The sequence below is a fragment of the Puntigrus tetrazona genome, chromosome 3 (genome assembly GCF_018831695.1).
Source record: "Puntigrus tetrazona isolate hp1 chromosome 3, ASM1883169v1, whole genome shotgun sequence".
Taxonomy (NCBI): Eukaryota; Metazoa; Chordata; class Actinopteri; order Cypriniformes; family Cyprinidae; genus Puntigrus; species Puntigrus tetrazona.
Genome location: NC_056701.1, coordinates 21,345,086 through 21,369,531, shown reverse-complemented (window position 1 = coordinate 21,369,531; position 24,446 = coordinate 21,345,086). Strand labels below are relative to the sequence as shown.

Genomic DNA, 24,446 nt, shown 5'->3' with positions numbered 1-24,446 from the left:
AATGAAATAAAATGTGCCATGACTCATTAATGTTCTTCTTTCAGCTGTTTTATTATTCAGTTACAGAGTGACTGTACAGTTACATCTAACCATATAAAGGTTTTTACTGAAGTGCGTTTTAATTTGTTTCTATTTTACGGTGTACTTTATTGTGTCCTTTAAAGCATTAGTCCATATTCATTGCATAACAGTACATCATTCAGAATTTCTCTTTTGTTTCCTGAAAAAAAAAGGTTCACACAGAATGTTGAGTCATGTTCTAAACACTTTTATGAACTGTTGTTCTTCTTCTTTTTTTCAATATAGGCTCACACTGCCAGTTAAATGGTAAGTATCATATTAATGACCATACGACTGCATGTTCAGTGACGTAAGGTAGAGCTTGATTTCATCCGCTTAGAATTGATTTGCAATTAGAAAGGCAGGGGTTTCAAATGAGGATGAGAAAAGTTATTACATTTTATTAAAAGATTACGCAAGTACTAAAAATATTTATGTTGATCTTACAACCCACATTGAACATCCACCTTTTTTCATCAGTGTGTGGACAAGCCTCTTAACCCCAAGATTGTTGGAGGGCAAAGTGCAGCTGAGGGTCTTGGCCGTGGCAAGTCAGCATTCATTATGTTCCAAATGGAGGTCTTATATGCGGAGGAGCCTAAATCAACAAAGACTGGGTTTTGTCTGCAGCTCAGTGCTTTCAGGAGTATGTAGTGCCATGCCATTGAAACATATAGATAGATAAATAGTGGAATTACAATTTTTATTTGTATTCTTTTCTTTCAGATTAACCACATCGACCACAGCGATTTACCTGGGACGTCATCAGCTAATAGGCATAAACCCCACGAGATATTCAGAAACGTGTCAAAAATCATCATCCATCCTAAATATAACCCTATTAATCTTGACAACGACATAGCGCTGGTCCAGCTCTCCTCTTCTGTGAATTTCACTGATTATATTAGGCCAGTCTGTCTGGCGGCTGCTGGCAGTACATTTGCTGCAAATACTGACAGCTGGGTCACTGGATGGGGAAAGCTCAATTTTGGAGGTGAGAGCAACATATCAAAATTAAATGCCCAAGGTTATTGAAATTCAATAAATAAAAATAATAAGAAATAGCTAAAAGTAACTTTGAAGTTTAAGGCATTTTATTTAAAACAAAAATTAATAGGTAACTTTGCAAGTACATGCTAATTTATTGTAGTAACTCCTAATCATAACCTGACGGTCTACTAATGCTGATAGAAAAGTTCATGTAGGTGCAGAGTTCAATGTCTAAAGTAGACTGTTGAAAAAAAAAATGTAACATGAAACTTTCTTGTCACATGCAAATTAAAATAAGGACTTAAGAATTAAAATGGAAACTAAAATAAAACCAAAATTGTATATAGCTATACTCAAAAAAGGCAAAAAAACTCAAAAACAATTTAAATTCTGTCATTATTTCTTCACCTTTGAGTAGTTACAAATCTGTATGGATTTCTTTGTTCTGCTGAACACGAAGGTAGATATTTTGAAGAATGTTTGTAACCAGGCTGTGTTATGGGAGTTATAACTGGTTTTATACAATGTTCTGCCTTGGTTTCTCTGGAGCTTTCCACAGTTTTCGGGTTAGACGACCCACTACTTTCTCGTAACAAACAGCTAAATAGAACCAAGATACTTATGCACATGATAAAGGATTTCTTGAATATCAATAAATAATTTCCACCAAAATCTAAACAGAGAGAAGCGAGGAAAAAGGAGGATAAACAGGATGCTTCCATCCTTCGGTGTAGACACAAACGTAGTTATCGTTATAGATTAGCTACCTTTTTTGCTGTGAATGGCTCTTGAAACTTTGTTGTTTTTTATATGCAACAGACACCACTATTCCAAACTTACTGCAGGAGGTGAAAATAGCAGTCGTCAGCAACAGCGATTGTAAATCTGCCTATGGAAGCTTAATTACAGACAACATGCTGTGTGCCGGACCAACCAAGGGTGGGAAAGGCTTTTGTCAGGTAAGAAGTCAGCCAGTGTCTGTTTGCAGATGCTCAGTATATTAGCACGATGTAAATGTGAAGTGTTTGCGTTTGCAGGGAGACGGAGGCGGTCCGTTGCTCATCAAGAGCTCACAGTGGATTCAGTCTGGCATCGTGAGTTTCGGGGGGGGAGGCTGCGCAGTACCCAAGTTCCCTGGCGTTTACAGCAGAGTGTCTCAATACCAGTCTTGGATCAGCTCTCAGATAAGCAGCGATCTGCCTGGATTTGTGGAATTTAAATCCAGTGGATTCAGAAGCTCAACCAGCTTCCCTATGTTTTCCCTTTTACTTTTTTCTTTCATCATCTTCTCTCTCTCTTTTTAAGGATTGAGTTCAAATAATCAATGATAATAATCGTTAAGCTCAACTGATGAAGAAGATGATGAAGTGTTTATCACCAATAGAAATATCAATGGAAGAAAATGCAATACTAAGCATGTAGGAATGAAAGTTATTAAAGCATGATTTTGAGAAATTCAGGCATAGTGTATTGCAACACACCTATTGCTAATAGTTGCTTATTAGCATGCATATTACTAGAATATTGGCTGTTTATTAGTGCTTATTAAGCACGTATTTATTCCTTATTCTACATCCCTAATCCTACCCAGTGCCTAAACTTAACAACTACCTTACTATTAATAAGTAGCACATTGAGAATTTATTGAGGGGAAAAGTCATACTTAATAGTTAACAAATGTTATCTATTCTAAAGTGGTACCATAAGTGTATATGCAGGGTGCAATATAGTATGAAAGATAATTGTAAGGTCTTAAATAATTAAGATTAGCAGACAATTAATCAGTTAATATTTGATCTAAACTTAAAACACAAATAGTATGTGTAAAGTCAGTCATGTTTACTTTGTGTCCATGTGAACTGATATTTTGATAAACCAACACACTGCAGTCACGTTTGTAGTTATATTTTGTGTACAAGAACCTAATACTTTGTCTCAGGGCTTTAAAGCTCAAAACAACCAAACTGTTCTCTGAAATGAACTGGGGACGTCTGTACATCGGCCCCAAATGTATGTATCTGAAGCTGTACTTGATTTGAACATTTCTGATGCTTTGTCAAAAAGGAAACTTGAAATAAAAGTGTGCTTTAATCCCATGCAGCTGCTCTCTTCTTCCTTCTAGCCTTTTTGTGGCTATCAACACTATCTGAGTCAACCCATGTTAAATATAACTACCTGGCTTCATGGCATTAATGTACCTTGGTACACTTTTTAGGGAGCCATGAAGTACATACCAATAAGTACATCAGTGCAGTTTCCAAAAGAAATGAACACTAGAGGCAGTAAACACGCCACCTTTTATTTTCATACAAATTTACAGAGTTTTGGTTAATAAAGTGAAATTTTTGCACAATTACTTGAAGAATATCATATTATGACTTCAAAACAATATTAATATGCTGGGAGATTTTCAAAACAACATATCCAGCTTCATATCTGTAGGTTATCATAGGCTGTAGGTTTACTTGGTAGTCCACCTAAGCCACCCAAGTAAATTGAAAAAATAAAATAAAATAAAATAGCTTTACATGAAAATATTGCTTGAAATGGGAAATGGATGTTAATCGCAAATTATTGCTTGGTGATCATCGCACATAAAATGATCTAACATTTTCATCAGATGTCTGTGACATCTGAGCAGGATTTTCTGCTATTTATAGGCCTACAGCTAGTTACAGATAGTGGCAGTTTGATTAATTCATAGTCACCATTGACTTCCATAGAATAACTTACTTCAAAATATCTTCATACAAATATCAAATTCATACAGATTTGGAACTACTTGAGCGTGAGTAAATTATGACAGACATTATTGGGTGATCTATTTCTGCATATAATAATGTCTGCATATGTTGGTGCATATCTTATATAGAATGGCAAAGTTGTGGAGCAGCTACTAAAAAGACATTAGAAATGATTTCAGAAGTGTCTTTAGATCAGTCAACTGAAGACTAGTAGTTAAGTTCCCTGTAGGCGCTATAGGAGATCGGGGATATTTGGGATATATGGAGACAGTCCATACAAACCCTTATAAAAAATGTTTTAAAAAGGATACAATATTTATCTGGGAGTAGAGAGAGATATGAAATATGGTAATTCCTCATAGATGGACACTACTGGTCAAACCCGCAAGAATAGTGTATGTCAAATGACCTCAGTTCATGACCCCTTTAAAGCACATACAAGATGCTCACTTCAATCTTCTAATGTCAGGCTATAAATAGTAAGATATCAGTATTACAGTAAGACACATTTGGACTCATACTTCTTCTTCAGCTCATCAACCTCTCTTTGATGTTGCTCTTCCATTGCTTCCATTTTTTCATTCAGACTTTTAACTTTTTGCTTTGAGAGTTCACTCAATAGGGTGCACTGTTTTTGTTTCTCTCTTTCATGCTTTAGCTTTAGCTCTTGCATCTCTAAGTCATGCTTTACCATGAGAACATGAAAGTCTTTAGTATATTTCTCTCTGAAATCATTGAATTCCTCTGCTTGTTTTCTGGCCTCATCTTCATACTTTCTCTTCATTTCTTTTAATTTCCTTTCATATTCTTCCTCCATTTCTTTTCGTTCTTTCTCCTCCTGTTCTCGTCGGGCTTTATCTTCTCTCTTCCTCTTCTCCTCCTCCTCTTTACGCTCTCGCTGAAATGCTTCTTCAAGCTTTCTCAGTTTCTCTCTCTCTTCATCCCTTCTCTCCTTCTCTTCTCTCACTCTTTTATCCCATTCTTCATTCCATGATTTTTCCCATTCTTCTCTCTGTTTTCTCATCTCTATTTTACTGTTCTCATACTCTCTCTCTATTCTCTCTCTTTCTTTAAGCTCATTCTTAATCCTTTCATGTTCTTTTTCTTCTCTTTTTCTTTTTTCTTGTTCAAATTCTTCAACCATCATCTTCTCTTTTAGTGCCCATTCACTCCTCTCCTCTTTAAGTCTTTTCTGGTATTCTTCTTCATGTTCTCTCCTCAGTCTCTTTTTATGAATTTCCTCCATTTCTGTCCTCTCTCTCTCATACTTCTCTCTATATTCCTGGTCTCTCTTCTGTTGCTGTTCTTCTAATCTTCTTCGTTTCTCTTCTATTTCGTGTAGTTTCCTTTTCCATAGTGCCTGTGTATCCTCCTCTTCTATTCTTCTAAGGTCTTCAGCTTCTTGTCTTTCTTTCTTCTCCTTCTTTTCTTGTTCATCCCTTCTCTTAAGTTCATTTTGCAAGAACTCTTCCTTGATTTGGAGTTCTTCTTCCTTTGCCTTCCTTTCTCTTTCCAATAACTCTCTTTGTTCTGCTATTCTTTTCTTCATCTCTGCCATCTCCAACTCATGTTTGTCACATAAACGTTTGTTCTCTCTTTCCATCTCTTCTTTCTTTTTCTGTAATATTCTTTCCATTGCTAGTTTTATGGCACCTTCTGATTCTTCAAACATCTCATTGGTGTAACACCCTCCTCCATTCTTTTCAATCATACAGTTGATTTTTTCCAGCAAGTCAGTGATTTGTTTAGAATTGTCTGGTTTTGTATTGTCAATCACATGATATCTTCCTCCACAATCTCTGATCAGCTTCTTCATATCTGAATCTGTTTTTTTCCAGACAGCTCTCAATTGTCTGATCTTGCAGCTGATCACCATGAGAGAATATTATGATGCTAAACATTCCAGCGTTCTTCCCAAACGCTTCCTTGATCAGGTTCAGAGTTTCTTTTTCTTCAGGAGTGAATCTTCCGAATCTAAGCACCAGAAGGAACACATGAGGTCCTGGAGAGAGGAGACTGATGCACTTCACTATCTCTTGTTTTACCTCTTCTGTAGAGACTTGTGTGTCAAACAGACCTGGTGTATCAACAACAGTGACTGAATGTCCATCAACAAACCCCACCTCCTTCTGACAAGAGGATGTCACTGATTTAAAACTGGCTTGAGATTTAAATGCCTTTCTTTTGAGAATAGTGTTTCCTGTGGCACTTTTCCCATTTCCAGTTTTTCCAATAAGTAGAATCCTCATAGAGTTTGTATTTGATCTTTCAGTCTCATCTATGGTACAGAAAAGAGAAATATGAGCACATGCACATATTAAATATGACTTAAAAACATCCACTTGCTGTCAAAAAAGCAGGAAAAATATAGGGTGAAAAGATACATGTATTCATACCGAACTGTCATGGTACTGACAACTCGATTCGGTGCGTGAGGCCTTATTATGAATACAGGCAATGCTGTTTTTTAACTGCCAGCAGAAGAACAGTGAATGACAGGAGTTGTGCAATTACAAAGCAAAAACCCTAGATAGTGACCATGTGCTGATTCTGAACATGGAACCCTGATATTTTGCTTCAATAACAAATAGAATGCTTTAAAATAAAGAAAACCGACAGGATGTCACTTTCTGTCATCTGAGTTACCTTTCTGTGAACAAATGAAGCATGTCACAAAAATGTGAGAAATCAAGCATGGTATATCTATTGTTTTTTTTCCTGTTGCACCGAATCGTACCAAACCTTGACCGCCGTAAATGTACATATCGAACCCCGACATCTGTGTATCATGTCACCCCTAATATATAACAGTTTTCTGTGGAAAAGTCACGATAATAGCATCATATAGTACTAATGGTTATCTAAATGTAAAAATATATTAAATATTTGACTTAAACATTCCTTTAGGTATTAAGATTCAGACTAAATGAAGTCTTACCTTTTCATTAATCATTTTCAACGTTCTGATTTCTTCCTCTAATTGTTTATTTTTGGCCTTTAGTTGAAGTCTATCATCCATTTGAGCCTGCTGATATGTTTCCAATGAGTAACAAGTAACTGTATAAATCATATGAAGCATTTCTAAAAGCTGTGCACTATCAGGTCTTTGTTTAACACTGAGTATGTAATGTTTGTTCCCACATTTCTTCAGTAATGTCTGAATGTCTTTGTTTTCTTGTATGAATTCATTGGCAATCATGTCCTCTCTGTTCCCTTCATATAGGAAAATTATCATCAGACAATTCCAGAACTTCTCATCAGCTGTGTTGAAAATTTCACTCATTAATTTAAATTCTCCTTTATCATCGTCAGTGAGAGAATCAACAGTGAGGACCAGGAGAAATGCGTTTATGTTAAATGAACATAAAGACAGAGCATTGTAAGACTCTTGCAGCATTTCCTTCTGAGAAATAGATGTTTTGTTTAGCTTCGGCATCTCAACCAGGGTGACCTTGTGTCCACATATCACACCGTCTCTCCTGACACATTTATGATGGCTTTCAGATTCAGACAATTCTGCAGACTCTCTGAGGCCCAGTATTGTGTTCACAGCTAAAGTCTTCTGAGCTCTGTTACTTCCAAACATCACCAAATTGAGAACAGGCCCTGAAACAAACAAGGTCAGGGTCAGTTGTGCAATTAAACATTTTAACATTTTAATTTCAGTCTACAGTGTTTAATAAAAAATCTCCAAAAAAGCTGCATTGCAAAATTACTTGTGGACTTTTATTTAAAAGATTTATTATATTTTAAAGACATCCCACATCTACCATAATGATATTATTTACATTCATAAAAAGCGAGTAAAGAAATTCTGATTATTAAGTGCACAAGGGTCATGACTGAAGAATTAATACCATGAAAATAATAATCACTTACTTTCTTTGTTTCTTGTGCTCTGAGACGATGTTTGCACAATTGATGCAATTTTGTGTTTAAAGTCTGATGCTTGAAGATAAGATACAATATCATTAAAAAGCCTTTATTGTATACACATTCCTCAAAACATTATTACTGGATATGAGGCTAAATGAAAAACAACCGACACAGTAATTTAAAATTAATGTGCTGCAAATGTACAAAACAAAAGGTTGTTTTGTAAGTAACTTACAAAATCCTGCAAATTTCTCCATGGCTTTTTTCTTTTGTGGCATCTCTGGTGGTGATTCATATATTTCAAAGATGAGATAATTCCATTCATTCTTCTTCACCGAGTTCATGATTTTGTCAAATAGTTCAGTGACTAAACTGTGTTGATCTGTCAATAATGCGTTTAATTTGTGGCATTTTTCTTTAAATAAATGTTGAAGTTTTTCCTCTTTAGAAGTACTGATTTTCTTCTCTCCCTCCATCACCACTACCAGAGTATGATTCATTGTGTGCTTTGACCAGGAGTTCATGGTGTTACTCATATAGTTCACCTTCTCTTTGGACATTTCTGGTTGCAGAATTAGCAGAAGTACGTGTGGACCTGGAGCAGACTTGGCCTCACAGTTTTTTAGTTCATGAGTAATTGCATCTGAAGGAACGTCTCTTTTAAACAGATTTGGTGTGATGACCACAGATATGCTTTGATCCTTAATCTGTCCTCTGCCTGATTCAGCTGAAGCTTCTCTTCCAAATTCATTTCTTCCCAAGAGCAAGTTTCCCACTGAACTCTTATCAGCACAGTCTTCTCCCAACAACCAAATCCTTAATTCAGACACTGAAAATAAATAAATAAATACAATAAAATGGTAGTGTGATGGCCCATGTGGTGGCCACACACATCAGTGACCAGTAATGTTACATGCACACACATCCACAAACAATTTATATATTTAATTTCATTCGATTGAGTTAAAAAGATTATTATTTGAGTTTATTTAGCATTAAATATCTTGATTAAAATAAGACCCACACACATTTGGATTCCATGGTTTTATTTAAACACTTTACTTGCAGCTAGTTGGGTGCACACAATCTAGTTGCTGTATTGTTTGTTAATTTTTGTTTTCTTTTGAGTTTAAGTTACCGTGTTGTGGAGGATGGTGGAGATTCTTTGTTTCTGCGCTGGCTGACTGCTTTAAAGAGGCGGGCCGCCATGTTGACAACTTTAAAGGCCACGGGCCTGTTCCACTCCTCAGATGGCTGGGGAGATCCAAGATTATTTCATTTGAATTAATTAATTTTTAGATGTTTATGTCCTCCGTCCTGTGTTGGGGTTGGCTTTATTGAAGATTTATGATAGGGCTTTAAGCTCGGAAATTTGTCTAGTTTATGGTGGGGGTTTGTAGATCGTTTCTTTGTTTTGTGTCTCCTATGTCGTTAAATGTGGACTAGTCCTTTTGTATAAATGTGGTTGTGTTTGTTATTTTGGGAGGTTGGTTTGGTTTACACGGTTGATTTATTTGAGCTTGTTTTGTTTTGTTTGTATTGTTTAGGCCTAATAATCTAATTATTTGTTTGTTTGATTTTCCTTTGTAAGATTTTGTTTCATTAAAGAAAATATATATTTTTGAACATATGGTTTGGTGCCCTTACTGCTAAATTGCTCGGTCCCTCACAAGTGGTGTCAGAAGTGGGGTTCTGGCAGTAAGGGCACAATTTTTTTTTTCCCTGAGCCATGCATCGGGGAGGGCGGAAAGGAGCCCAAAAGGCCTTGCCAGTAGGCCCGTCTGAAGAGGAGGTACAAGAGCTGGGGGATGAGGAAACCCAGGATGGGAGTGATGTGGTTATGGGGCCTGAAGGTAGTGAACCAACTTTGGCGGAGTTGGTGGGCCTGTTTCGAGCTCATATGGCAAAGATGGATGCCCAGGAAGTGCAAAGGAATGCAGAGTGTACACAGCAGGAACGTCGGTTTAGAGCCCTCCAACACCAGTTTGGGCTGTTGCAGTTGGAGGTGCAGGCCCGCACTACCCCTGTTCCTAATTCGTTGGTGATGTCACCTACTGGTCTGGTTCACCCAGATGATGGTGCAGGCCCAAGCCGGCCATTGTCTCAGTCTAGTGCTCATCGAGGAGAGAGGGCTGATGTTCGGGATACAGGTCAGTTCACTTTTAAAGAGCCTAAGCTAGAAAAGTTAACGGACTGTGATGACATTGAACATTTTTTTAACTACTTTTGAGAGGATTGCAGCAGTTTGCCGGTGGCCCCAAGAGGAGTGGGTCTTTCATCTGATTCCCCTGTTAACGGGTAAGGCCCGGGCTGCATATGTTCACATGGATGTTAATGACTCCCTTAATTATGATGAACTTAAAATTGCTATATTGAGAAAATGACATCAACCGAGAAACTTACAGACAAAAGTTCCGTTCACTTGAAATTGAACCGAGTGAGAGCCCTAAAGAACTGTATGTGAGGTTAAAAGAACTCTATGGGAAATGGATGCAGCCAAAAAGTAAGTCCGTTGAAGAAGTTGGAGAGGTGATCATTATGGAACAATATCTAAGAATGCTTTCTCCTGAGCTCCAGGTTTGGGTGCGAGAACATGATCCACAGACCCGCTTCACAGGCTGCTACACTGGCTGATGTGTTTGTGGCAGCACGAAAGGAGTCAGCCCTGGTGTTGGAAGTCAAGCCGGGATGATAGGAAATCAACTTTTCCCCGGCCGGTGATTCGGAATATCCCCAATGCTGGTAAGCCTCCAGGAGGAGGGCCTACTTTTGTCACTGCTCCTAGGAGTTCTAGAAAAGTGCCAATATGCTACTTGTGTGGTCAGGAGGGACACACTAAACCCATGTGCCCTAATAATGCAGTTAAAGTTACTCACCTGTGTTTACGTGCCCAGGCACCATGTATGCTCCCAGCAGCAGAAAGCGGAAAGGCTCTCCTCAATGACCACTGTGGAGGTGAATGGAAGGGAAGTGGCTGCCCTGGTGGATACAGGAAGTGATCAGACTCTAGTCCATCTGAAGTGCATTTCCCCAGCTCTCCTCCGCTACAATGAGAGGAAGGCTATTCGCTGTGTACATGGTGACGAGAAGCAGCTACCCACTGCGGAGGTTTATCTGAAGGTGAAGGGACAGACTTACCTTTTGGAGGTGGGGGTAGCTGACAACTTGCCCTTCCCTGTAGTGTTAGGTCATGATTTGCCAGTACTGTGGGACCTGTTGCAGCCAGCATCTACCTGTAACATGGTGGTTACTCGATCACAAGCAAACACGAGGGAAGAGAGGGAGGAGCTGCTGGGTGCTTTACCATTCTTTGATGAGGATATGGAAATCTGTGGCTCTGTCAAACCTAGGAAGTCACGACGGCTGAAGAGGTTGGAGAAAATTAAACACAATGCTTCTATATTACCTGTTGAAACCTTGTCCAACTTTTCTCCAGATTTCAAGCTGCCTGCCAATATTGCTCAGCTACAGCAAGAGGACTCCAGTCTTGGCCCTTATTTTGAACAGAGTGAAGCAGGGAGGGAGAGTCTGTGGATGTCAGTGTCCAGGAAAGATACTGTATGAATCAATGATTATTATACCGTCAGCTGGGGCAAATGACACAACTGGTGGTACCACAGTGTGTCCGTGAAGCGATTCTTACTCTGGGTCATTCGATTCCCTGGGCTGGCCACCTGGGAAAACATAAAACTCTCGCCCGGATCAGGAAGCACTTTTATTGGCCTGGTTTAAACTCTGAGGTAACCCAGTACTGTAATACCTGCCCAGATTGTCAAAAGGTCTCCTCTCGTCGCCCGGGACAGGCCCCTCTCCAGCCCCTTCCTCTCATAGGCACCCCATTTGAAAGACTGGGAATGGATGTTGTTGGCCCTGTCGAGAAAAGCCGGTCAGGTAACCGCTTTATGCTTGTGGTAACGGATTACGCGACAAGATATCCTGAAGTGTTTCCTTTAAAGTCTATCAAGGCAAAGTATGTAGCAATGTGTCTCATACAGCTGTTTTCCAGAGTTGGGTTCCCAAGGGAAATTCTAACGGACCAGGGAACCAATTTCATGTCAACCCTTCTAAAACAAGTCTACCAGTTGCTTGGCATTAAGAGCTTGAGAACCACTTCCTTCCATCCGCAGACCGATGGGCTCACTGAAAGATTTAACCAAACCTTGAAGCAAATGCTACGCAAGTTTGTGTGCAACTCTGGCTCAGATTGGGATCAATGGCTGCCGTATCTTTTGTTTGCCTACAGGGAAGTGCCACAGTCCTCCACTGGTTACTCTCCATTTGAGTTGCTGTATGGGCATGATGTAAGAGGCCCCCTTTCTTTACTGCGAGAAGTGTGGGAGGGAAACTCCCAGAGAGGTGAACCAACAAATGTGGTGTCTTATGTTCTGCAAATGAGGGAACGTTTGCAAAGGATGTCTGCACTAGCGCAATCTCATTTGGCAGAGGCTCAAACACGCCAAAAGATGTGGTATGATAAGTCTTCCCGTGAGCGACAGTTTGAACCCGGTCAGAAGGTACTGGTGATGCTACCAAGTCAGGAAAGTAAGCTGTTAGCAAAATGGCAAGGTCCTTATGAAGTCAGAAGGAAACTGGGTCCCACTACTTATGAGGTGGCCCTGACTGACCAAGGTCACTCTACACGAGTCCTGGATGTAAACCTGTTGAAGCGATGGTTCTCTCGTCCTGATAAGTCCACTCAAAGCTTGATGATTAAGCAAGTAAAGGAAGAGGAGGACTCTGATCAGTATTTGCCCCAATCGGCTTCAGGAGATGTGGATCTGAGTCACCTGTCCCCACAGCAACAGCAGGAGGTGAGAGACCTTTGTGTACCAGAAGTATTTTCAGAATACCCAGGGTTTACTACCTTAATTGAACATAATATTGTATTGAAACCCAATGCTGTGGTACGAAGAATGAGTTACAGGATTCCAGAACGTCTTCAACAGGCGCTGAAAGAGGAAGTGGATCTGATGCTGAGGCTGGGAATCATAGAGCCATCTACAAGTGAGTGGTGTCACCCAGTGGTCCTTGTTCCCAAAAAGGATGGTACCATAAGATTCTGCATAGACTTTCGTTATCTAAACTCTGTGACCAAATTTGACGCTTACCCCACTCCGCGGATCAGTGATCTTACTGACCGACTGGGCACTTCAAAATTTCTAACCACTATTGATCTTTCTAAGGGGTATTGGCAGATCCCTTTGACTCCACAATCTCGAGAACTGACTGCTTTTAAAACTCCTTACGGCCTATTCCATTTTAAGGTCCTGGCATTTGGGCTGCATGGGGCACCAGCTAGCTTCAAAGACTTATGGATCAGGTACTGAGAGGCTTATCATTTACAGCTGCTTATCTCGATGATATTGTGATTTACAGTGACTCCTGGGAGCAACATCTGGGGCATATCCGTGAAGTGTTGCAACGTCTTCAGGAGGCAGGGCTGACCATTAATCCCCGAAAGTGTACCTTTGCTAAGGCTGAGACCGAGTACCTGGGGTTTGTCGTTGGGAAGGGGGTGATCAGACCCCAAGTGGAGAAGGTATGGGCGATTGAACAGTGTCCACAGACTCGCAAGGAGTTGAGATCCTTTCTAGGCATGGCTGGCTTTTATCACCGATTCATTCCCAACTTTTCCAGCAGGGCAGCAGTACTGACCGACATGGTGGGCTCAAGGAGTCCCAATCAGCTCAGGTGGACAGCGAAACAAATGCAGCTTTTCAGGATATCAGAATGGCCTTGAGTAAAGACGCTGTGTTACATAACCCTGATTTCCATCAACCTTTTGTTTTGCAAACAGATGCTTCTGATCGAGGCCTTGGAGCTGTGTTGTTGCAGGGTTGCCCCGATGCTCGACGCCCCATTGCTTTCCTCAGTCGTAAACTCTTCCCTAGGGAAGTCCGCTATTCTATAGTAGAAAAGGAATGTTTGGCCGTGAAGTGGGCTTTGGACTCTTTGAAGTACTACCTTTTGGGTAGAGAGTTTGTACTGGAGACGGATCATAAAGCTCTACAGTGGCTCCAGAGGATGAAAGACACTAATAGCCGTATCACTCGCTGGTACCTTGCCATGCAACCCTTCAGGTTCTCCATTGGACATGTCCCTGGCAAAGAAAATCTGACTGCAGACTATCTTTCCCGGTGTGCCAGTGACATCCCCGGAGGGAGGGAGTATGTGATGGCCCATGTGGTGGCCACACACATCAGTGACCAGTAATGTTACATGCACACACATCCACAAACAATTTATATTTAATTTCATTCGATTGAGTTAAAAAGATTATTATTTGAGTTTATTTAGCATTAAATATCTTGATTAAAATAAGACCACACACATTTGGATTCCATGGTTTTATTTAAACACTTTACTTGCAGCTAGTTGGGTGCACACAATCTAGTTGCTGTATTTTTGTTTTCTTTTGAGTTTAAGTTACCGTGTTGATTTATTTGAGTTTGTTTTGTTTGTATTGTTTAGGCCTAATAATCTAATTATTTGTTTGTTTGATTTTGTTTCATTAAAGAAAATATATATTTTTGAACATATGGTTTGGTGCCCTTACTGCTAAATTGCTCGGTCCCTCACAGGTAGTATCAGTGTTTTTTTAACAGACCATGCTGTAATAATTTGTTGTTGTTGTAAATAACCAGCCATGCATCTATTCTTTAGTGACAAATCAACTGCAAAATGTAAAATGCACTTCATGGCCATGTTACACTTACAGTTTGGAGGAGGACTCATGCTGCTTCTTTTCGTTGATATCTTCGTTTCTATACAAGATGGAGCTATTGGTTATTTACATGAAACTGGTTAAATCTAAAACAGTTTTTTTCTTTTTTTTGTGTGGCTGAATTACTTGATAATGCACAAACGTTTATATAACCTTATAATTTCTTCAGAAATTTAGTGGGTAAAACATTTTTCAAAATTGCTCTGTGACTCTTTCAGACAACAGCAATGATATTGTTGTCAATATATATTGATTGAAAAGTCAGCTGAGTCGAGCGCGCCTCTCCTCGAGAGACAGGTCTCTTTCCCCGTGCATGCACGCTGGTGTCCTCGTGGGTCCAGGAAGGGCGCGTGAGGAACTCCCCACCAGTTGCCCCGTTTATTTTGGACACTTTTTGTATTTTATTAATAAAAAGCCTCTCCGAGGACCAGTAACTAGGCTAACTGCTCACACGTTGGACAAATCCTGTATGCTTTTACATATCTGTCAATCTGAGGCGTCACATGAGGTTTGCTCGACGGGTTCCTTAAAAGTTTTATTTTTAGAAGGTCTTATTTTCTGAGGATACGTAACATTTAAAATACAACGAATAATGCTTACCTTCTTGGGACGCCATTTGAAAGGTTGCGTTTCTCACGCGAAAGCGAAAGTCAATTGGACGGACAGAGCGGGACAGCTGTCGAGACGAGCCGGTCACATGGTCAGGATCCCAGTCACCCGATAACTAACCATCAACACCTGTAGCCACTTCATATACACGCGCTCACGTTCACTCGACGGCCGATCTCAAGGTTGAATCCCCATCCGTTCTCTGCCTGCCAGTCCGTCTGCTTACTCTCTTAATACCTACGTTTGGATTATTAAAGAAACCCTTACTTGGAATTTTCTCAGTGTCTGCCTCTCTATCAGAACGTGACGGTAGCAAAAAGTACAGCGAGAGCTACAGTATGATCGTTTCAGGGCATAGCCTATAGAGCATATGACATATCATTAACATTATTTATTATGTAAAATAACATGTGTTTTTAATTAAATTGACACTCTACCTTTGATTATTGATGAAAAAAGTTTCAAATATTGTTTGATTAATTTTTCACAGTTTTCACAACTGTAAACGTCTGCTTTTATTTGTGTGCAATCACAATGTCAACAAAACGTTGTGGTTTAAAAAAAAAATGAAAGAAGAGGATACGTTTTATGTCGTCTCAGTCTAGAATAGGAGCGCTTCACAATGATGAACCGAAACTCAACTGACTCACAGATTTAAATACTACTTTCAAATTAGATTAATTAACTGAACAAACTGAACAAATTAACTGTTCATGAATGTGTGCATAGCAAGGTTTTCTGTTTCTATTTGGCATAATATTTATTCACTTTGGTGTGCAAAAGACCAATACATTCATAATTAATGGTATGGCTGGTTCAGTGGACAGAAATATGGGACCCACTGGCCTATAATTTACTGCTGACATGTTTGGGGGCAAATGTCAGGTCAGTCTGAGCACCCATGATAAGCACAGCGCCACCGCCTGTAGGCTATTTATATACATCTCAAATATGTAAATAAAACTTATGAATAAAATATCTGTACATTCTTTTAAACAATTATACTTTTTTCTATATCTTTGCTTCTGTATAAAGTGCATTAGGCCGATTTAATTTTCCATATAATTTTCCTTAGCATATTCCATCTATGCTGTGTTATGTCTGCAGTAGGCTATATCACTTTTTCCCTACACTGGAAGCTTCTATCATCAAGTCAAATTCTATGTGTGTGTAAACATACTTGCTAATAAAGCTCTTTCTGACTTATGACATTTGTAATTGTCATGAATTCTGAATTCTTTTAGTCAGTTGTCCAGAGCAGACGTCACTCTTCCGCTATCGTCACTTTCACACCACACGGACTGTTGCAATCCATCCTGGACTGCATTTCCCATCAACCATTGCACTAATTGAGCAATATAATGCTTTGAGTAATGTATAGGTCAATTTGTTTTAATGTGCAAAAACTCTACATGGCAAAAAATAAATAGGAGAATCTTTTGTCTAACAATAAGCTGCAAAATGAACAATATGCATAACAATTACTTCTCTTTTATTTATATGAACATGCATGACAAAAATTTAATTTTCGTCTCCCTGCCAGAGTTTGGCACCACACTGGATATTTATATTTTGGATATTTTCGGTTTGCGAGATTTTGAGTGTAAATCACTATTGAACTTATACTTTTAAAAACAAAATGTCCCATAATATCAAACTTCCACACCAACACAATGTCTACTTATCAAAATCTCGTCAAGGCCACAACACAGCCACCGATTAAAGCGTTATTAAGAATATATGTTTATCAAACTTTCTGATTTATAAATAATGTTGAATGTGTTTTTGTTATGAATGAAAATAGATTATCATTGATCATCATTGTGTATCATTCAGTTACAGCTCAAGAATAACAACAGAGAACAACATGAGTGTAGGTTTTTTATTAGGCCACTGATATGGTGGAACATTTTCAAAGGCGAATGTCTCAACTGCTTGGGCCTTTAGCTGTGTGATGTGTAAGGGAGATGACATTCTTGTCTTTGGCCTAGACAAACGTGAACATGAAAGCAGGACTCAGTGCTGAATGAAAAATATTTATATTAAATATATAAATAAAATAAATATATTAATGTATAAAATGTTTTCTATCGGACACAAAAAAGGTTTAGAGGCAGACCCAAGCAAAGAAATGACTGGCTGTGGGATGAGCCACAGAGACAAGCATTTAACAGATCGTGACAGGAATTGAGTTCAACAAAATTTCTGGCCATATTAACCTGAAAGAGAGACAGTTGCTACAGATGCATCTTCCTATACGGCATAGGTGCTGTTGTTTCACAGAAACAGAAAGATAACACATCACTGACCATAAACCCCTCATACCTCTACCATACAGTGGTTAAATTAGTTTAGTTTAAGTTAGTGGGTTTTTTTCCCTTTAAACTTTAAACCTGCTTTGCCAGGTATTTGAGGAAATTAAAACACAATAGTTCCACCATAGTTCTTTGATTATAAATTCCATTGTCGTCTGTGTGCAATGGATTGTGGGATAGGGAATGGTACAAAGTGCCCATCAGACGTACACTTAAATTCTCCTGGGAAATGCAGGGCACATTTGAAGTCACTTGCGGGCATGCAAAAAAATTAACAAGGATTTGAAACTTTGTTTTAATTTCGATATTCACATTTATGTTAAATATTCCCCTCTCATTAATGGGGATAAGCCTAATGAAAGCAAAAGGTAAAAGTGGTGAATTTGTGACCCATACATTGAAAATTAGTGCTGTGCATCTAACCCATCCAAAGTGCACACACACCTGAAACAGTGGGCAGCCAATGCTGCGGCGTCCAAGGAACAGTTGGAGGTTTGGTGCCTTGCTCAAGGGTCTCACCTCAGTTGTGGTATTGAAGGTGAAGAGAGCACTGGTTATTCATTATCCCCATCTACAATCCCTGCCGGACCTGGGACTCAAAACCACGACCTTGGGGTTACAGGGCTGCCTCGTGATCCATTAGCCTACGACTGGCCCAAGTCATAAAGTCATTGCACAAAAGTTAAGTCAACAAAATGATATGGCTTTAGACATATTTGTAGTGGATGAATGCACTTGATCACTTTTCCTGTTGCACAGTTTTAATGACAGCGAGTGCTAATAGCGCACTGAAAATCTTTCCCTTTAGTTGCATTTTCTTATTTAACCACTAGAGGGCTTCAAGAGGGCTTCCTTTTAAGACGTGTTTTATACACAGCACTCTGATAAACAGAGCTTTAAGGCTTTTTCAACTCCTCTGGATACACTGTGGTTAAGTAGGCCTGTAACAGCAATCTTATTTGCTAAGGGGCAAAATGTGGTTGCTGCTTTTATGCTTTAGATTGGGAGTTTGATTGATGATTACCCTACTTATTGGATATTGTTTTAATGCTAACTGAGCTTTAATGTGGATTTATGACAAATTGCAGGATGTATAGTACAAACTCTTCTTGCACCAAAGTAAGTTAAATCCTGAGAGAAATTTTATCAAATGAATAATCTGAATAAATAATCTGCATCTTTTGTACTCTGATGTGGTGATGATTTCAATGGCAATATTTCTGTATGATCTTAAGTATCGGAGAAGATGTAGTGTCTTTGAATTTATATTTATGAGTGATAAATGCCTGTAAGTAATAATAAAACATGTTTATTGAGATTGTATTAGAGACGTTATAAGAAACAACACATTTTTATATAACAAAAGTTTAAGACATGTCCAGAGTAGTAGCATTTGATATTTGTTTTTTAAGTAACATGTAAAACAAATAAGTAGAAAAAAACAAATAATAATTTAATTCTGCATATTTTTTTCTATGATTGTGGCATTTTGTCATTGTATTTCTGTTAAGCAACTGTCTATGTCAAAATAATCATTAACAAAATAATAAAAGAATACATTTATAAACATAAACAGGAGGAGAACTGGTAGCCATGAGATTTTTAGCTTCTGATAATAATTGATCAGTGCATGACAGCTAAAACGAGAAATAATGAACATATTTACATCCACATAATATAATGTATATGATTACAGTTTAAATGCAGCTGTGCAATGGAGAAGTGATTGCTGTGTAGAAATACCTAATCTTACCACAGGAGGGCATTGAGAGCTTTTAACTCAGTCGCATGCACTAGTCTTATGTGTCTGATGGAAGAATGAGTGTGTGTGTTCTGTAATGTAGTCCTTGCACTTTACTTGCAGAAATTGTGCACTGTCATCACTTAGACTCGTGCCCTGTGTATACACACACACACACACACACACACACACACACTTCTTAATGTGGAAGAGCTGAGCAGTGGTGTGGATTACAGACTGTGTGTGTCTGTAAAGCCTGTTGCAGTGATGACTGATGTATCTCTATCTCTTATGCAATATAATTCTCCACGCAGCACCAATTAAACACATACAGTTTCCATTTGCAGTTATAAGCACGTGGAACATTTATTTAAAGGAGCAGAAGTCACGTTGATTTGTAGCGTCTTACAAACACTCGAAGAGAAATGGATATCTCTTTTAAATAGATAAACTTGCACTCTGGATTTTTAAAATACCTCATGCAGAAAGCATCGCAACAACACTCATTCTCTGTATCTGTGTGTGTGTTGCCATGCAGTGACTCATAACACGTATTTGTTATGCGGGTTATCTGAGAGCCCAAGCACATTAATGATGCTGGCACATAATGGTGAAGATACTTCATGAGCTTCCAGGAGACAGACGGGGGTCAAAATCAGATCAGCTGACAAAACTGCACATGGACACACACGCTCTTCAAAACAAGATGAACAGCCATGCTACAGTCACTCCTAGAATCATAATATAAATACTTAAATAGACAAATTTAGTATAATTTAGTTTATAATTCAGTTTAAAATGTGTTCATGGATGGACCATGGCTGTATGAGGCCCTAGCTGCTTCTTCTTTTTTTTTTCTTCAAGCATGCAGCTAAAAATTCTCTTTGCACATTTATTTGCAATTTGTAAAATCCTTTTTTTACGTATCTCAGAAATTACATACTAGCCATACTAGCAATTTCTACAATATCATGCAATAAAATCATCATGCAAATATATACCCTGGTTTCACAGACAAGGCTTAAGCCTAGTTCTAGACTAAAATGTAAATCTGAGCTGTTTAAACCGAAAGCTGACTGATCTTATAACATTTCAGTGTCTTTTTTTGTGTTTCAAGACAATGCTTCCAGCAATGCTTTTTTTCTAAGGCACGTTTAATCCCGATCCCGACTCAGTCCTGTCTATGAAACGGGGCCGTTGTGTCTAATAATCAGAAATAAACTGCAAAGCTGAGTTTCCAAAGCTGGCATGTGGGGAAGAGTGTGGCGACATTTGGAGCAGCTGAAAAAACCAACAGCAGAAAGGACGAGAACGCGCAGGATTAAAGGATCAGCCCCCCGTCACCACCGGCACCAGCACCTCTCGTCCCACTCGTCCTGTTAGTCTCTCGTCCTTTGGCTGTGTTCGTTTAGCTATAAATATCTAACAGCCCTCAGTGTGACGCCAGCACATGCTGAAAAGAAATGACCATAATTCTGACTGGAATAAAAGGAAATCTTTTAATTAGTGCGAGATCAGTGCGAGAGGGGAGAAGTAGAGAAAGAGAGAGAAACAGAGATACAGACGAATTCAAACAAGACATCGTGTCCTCCTGACGATGACATTTCTGGCACAAAGTCACGGGACGCTGAAGCAGACGGCATGTACCCGAGTAACAGCGCAGCTTCACCCTTCTGCTCTTTCTCAAGCGCTCACACTGAAGCTTCTGGAGGGATTTCTCGTGACCATCACTAAATCTCAGCTCCCATTATTATGTATTTCAGGATTTTCTCAAGCAGAAAAGTACATTTTTAATTTATACATTGTAAAAATGACCAGGATTTGTTGTAATAAAATAAAGTAAATTGAGAGCAGAGCAGCTCTTACCAAAAAGTAGTATACTTCAAGTTCATTTTATTAAGTATACTTCAAGTTTCAAGCATATTTTTAAGTATATTTTATGTAGTAAGTATACAAATATCAGTGGACTGATATACTCGTAAAAGTGCTACTCCAGTACTTTTAAGTATACTTTAAGTATAACTTTGAGTACACAAGTTTTAAGCTTGTACTAAAACTATACTAAACGTGAAATTATAAGTGTACTGATAGTTTACTAATTAATACTTGTAGCAGCATTTTTAGTTCACTTTGAAGTATAGTCTCAGTAAACTACTAGCTTAGTTGCTTTATATTGTAAGTAAACAGTTTTCTTTACATTCTTTTCTTTCTTTACATCATACTTTAAGTATACTACTATGTCTCTGTGTGTATATATTTTGTTATATTTGTTATATCAAAACATCAAAAGAAAGAACAGAGTATCTCCTTGTAAACAAAAACGTTTTATTGTAGTTCATGCATTCTTTTTTAAACACTTGAATGGTAAGTTTACCATTGTTACCATTTACAAGTTTACCACTGAGTAAGTTTCGTGAATAAAAAATAAAGAAATAAACAACATTTTGAACAAAAAGATAAAAAAAAGACTATTATTGGGATTCAGAATGATTATGAGTTGATCAACACCCCAAAGCTTGCCAGTCATTATTTCCTCTTCATGGGTCGCAGTTATGATGCTGTTTTTTGTCTGATTCTTCTTTTTGGTGCTGTTTTATGTCTTTCTGTACAAAAGATGCACACTAGTGCCCCCTAACATTCAAGTTTAGCTCAAATATATTTAGACTTTTTCTAAGTATAAGTGTAGTTTCTGAGAAGTACATAAAGCTCATTTCTGAGAAGTACATAAAAAGTAGACTAAAAGTATGCTTTCCTATTTTAAATTTAAAAGAAGTATACTGATAGCACACTTGAACAAACTTCTTTTTCGTAAGGGAGGTCGTTTTCCCTCATACCACTAAATGAAAACAGCCAGACGGCTAAAGCTGGAACACCCATAAACTGAAGTCTTGTCAGTGTTACTATAAAGGAAGTGTCAGAGATGCCAAAGCATTGCCCTACTGCCTCTTCACTTTCTCTTTCTCCCCTCTTTTCATTTCCCATCCCAAATCTGCAAGAACTGATAATCATATTACAGAACAAATGCACATACGCCTTGCTTTTAATAACCTAGGTGTAAAACAATGTAATATAAATGAACAAATTATCATAATCAGTGGCATATTAAGGGCACGTTGCAGCTGTAGTGCATATTTTCTTTAAATATTGTACTGCACTTTTTTGTGTTTCTGTGAGAAAAAAAATCTACTTGTGATGTAATATGTGTAAACTGTAAGCAGTTTTCTAGAACTTCTAAATGTGTGCCCTTATGTCTTGTAAAAGACGTCCTAACGTTTCATACGGTATTTTCACTCAGAGTACGCACTTTAAAGCATTTGTCCAGTGAAAAGCTCTCAAGAAGCCTTATTTATAGACTTTGAGAATAGGGTTAGATTTGACAGGAAATTATTTTTCATTTCCTTCATTCTGTTGTGTTTACTTGATGTCCGTAAACAGAGACAGCGTATTACGTTACTTGTTCAGACTACATATTTTTCAGCTATTTGCCTTTCAGTGACTTTCTCATTGCTGGTAGTGGGGTCTCTTGGTCAAACTGGATTTCATATGTTTTGCGTATGACTGTGTAGACCTAAACACAACACAAATTAAGAACATTTATGTTCTATTGTGAATAAAATATTGCCTCATGTGGTTTGAAAGTTGTTTCGTTTGCATTTTATTCAAACATCCCAACATTTCTGTAATTGGGGTTGTACCTCAAGCCATCAGATTCCCCCTCACTGAACAACAGGGTGCTGGATTCAGATGGATTATAGTAGCCTGTTTGCTTTATCATTGAATAGGCAATCAGAAGAATTCCTTTGCAAAAAATAATCGGGCTAGTTTCATGTTTTGGCCACAGATCAAAAGATGCTCCAAATAGTGAACCTTTAAAGAAGAAAGTAGCGCCATGCTAATAAATTAATGTTGCCAATGTATTCTATTTCAGGGAAAATAGCATCCGTTCCTCCCAGAGTCTTTCTTTCTTTCTTTCTTTAATAGTAATACCAGCAAAACAAAACAGATTTTATACTATTAAACCTTTATTGAAGTCATTAAGGTAAACAGAAAATGTCACCTATCAAGGAATCCAACAACATATACCCACTGTCAATAAATAGTGCAATTGTCATTGGTTAAATAATTAAATTTGAACAAAAACGAAAGTTTCTTTTTTACTAAACTTGAACCATTTAGGTTGTAATTTTACTAATTGCACATTCACTTAATGGCGACTGAACAAAAAGTGCTTTGAACATACTCGATACAAAACAAGCAAATACTATTTACAACTCAGCTTCACTATACATAGCATTATTCTTGTCATCATCAGGACCATCATATGTCTTATTCCCATCATGAACATCATTTCATCATTTGAAACTTCACTCATTTGCACATGCCATTTGACTATCCCTAGAAACCCGTTTCTACTTGCTTACCCCCTCTGTTTCATCCCGCCTTTTGTCTCATTATTTAACAACGTCCATACAGTCTTTGACTTATATTTGTCTTTGTGCTTTTCAGCCCCTCTGGGCTTCCTGAGACATGGACCTTCCCAGGGCTCTGGGTGCTTTGGCGAACTCCATTCGCATGGGTTTGTGGCGGCAGATCTCTGGTGATCTGTTCCACCGCTCTCTTGTCTGGACAGGCTCCGTCGGGAACCCTGGCAGGGGGCAGATCTTGCAGGGTGTGTGGGGCTCCACGGCCCAGGCGGACGCCCAGTTCAGCAGGCTTGAAGATGGGCAGGGGCAGGCTGTTCCTGTAGGGCAAGAGCTGGTGCTCCCTTACACCCGTCTCCACAGCGCCCACTCGGACAACACCCGATGGGCAGGTCTGATTCAGAGGACGCGCCTGCCAGTAACGGGACAGGGACTCCGGCGAGAGTCGTCTGACATCAGCATCGATTGGCTGGAGAAAAGAAAAATGTCGAATTAGTTTTGACATTTAATTCTGTTATTTCATGCAAAACCTCAATATTATTATAATAATAAACATTAATTACGACTATTTTTGTCAGTAAAAACATCTACAGATGTCTTAATAAAACGATGCAAGATACAAAGAGATTAAGATTTATTTTTAGCAAATTTTTATTGTTAAATAGTTTTTGCCATATTAAGCACTGACAAAAATATTTACATAGTAATGTGTTAATTTTTTTTTTTACTAATTATAAATTTAAAAAGATTTAAAATCCTTTGAGTAGCTCTCACCGATCCTCATGTTGAGTCTTCATATTGATGCTGCGCCAGTTCGCGGTGTAACTCTCTCTCTTGGTTGGATTTTCCTCCCTCACGTTACAGCTGAGCTCTGCTCCGACCACACATCCACCTTTCTTCTCCAGGACAGTGCACATCTGCATCTTCGACTTCCGTTTGCAGCGGCTTAAAAACTTAAATGTCAGT

At 38.5% G+C, this 24,446-nt stretch overlaps 3 protein-coding genes and 2 pseudogenes across 3 annotated transcripts; 2 read left to right on the top strand and 3 right to left on the bottom strand.

The window, feature by feature from the left end:
- The window catches only part of LOC122337841, a 131,022-nt pseudogene that overhangs the window by 57,169 nt on the left and 49,407 nt on the right, over positions 1 to 24,446 (top strand).
- On the top strand, positions 623 to 2,549 carry LOC122337606 (transmembrane protease serine 11C-like). Its single transcript, XM_043233791.1, has 4 exons — positions 623 to 706; positions 787 to 1,054; positions 1,870 to 2,009; positions 2,088 to 2,549. The coding sequence occupies exons 1-4, from the start codon at positions 647 to 649 to the stop codon at positions 2,352 to 2,354; spliced, it is 735 nt and encodes a 244-aa protein (XP_043089726.1). The 5' UTR covers positions 623 to 646; the 3' UTR covers positions 2,355 to 2,549.
- On the bottom strand, positions 3,378 to 6,093 carry LOC122337169 (golgin subfamily A member 6-like protein 6). The gene is given in 2 exon segments (XM_043233759.1): positions 3,378 to 5,625; positions 5,627 to 6,093. Coding segments are annotated over 2 exon segments (1,755 nt in total). The 5' UTR covers positions 6,044 to 6,093; the 3' UTR covers positions 3,378 to 4,287.
- LOC122341347 (GTPase IMAP family member 8-like) lies at positions 6,418 to 15,165 on the bottom strand. Its single transcript, XM_043234697.1, has 6 exons — positions 14,995 to 15,165; positions 14,387 to 14,434; positions 7,906 to 8,499; positions 7,674 to 7,742; positions 6,733 to 7,400; positions 6,418 to 6,444 (listed from the first exon to the last, which is right to left on the bottom strand). The coding sequence occupies exons 1-6, from the start codon at positions 15,008 to 15,010 to the stop codon at positions 6,418 to 6,420; spliced, it is 1,422 nt and encodes a 473-aa protein (XP_043090632.1). The 5' UTR covers positions 15,011 to 15,165.
- On the bottom strand, positions 23,064 to 24,436 carry LOC122337681 (annotated as a pseudogene).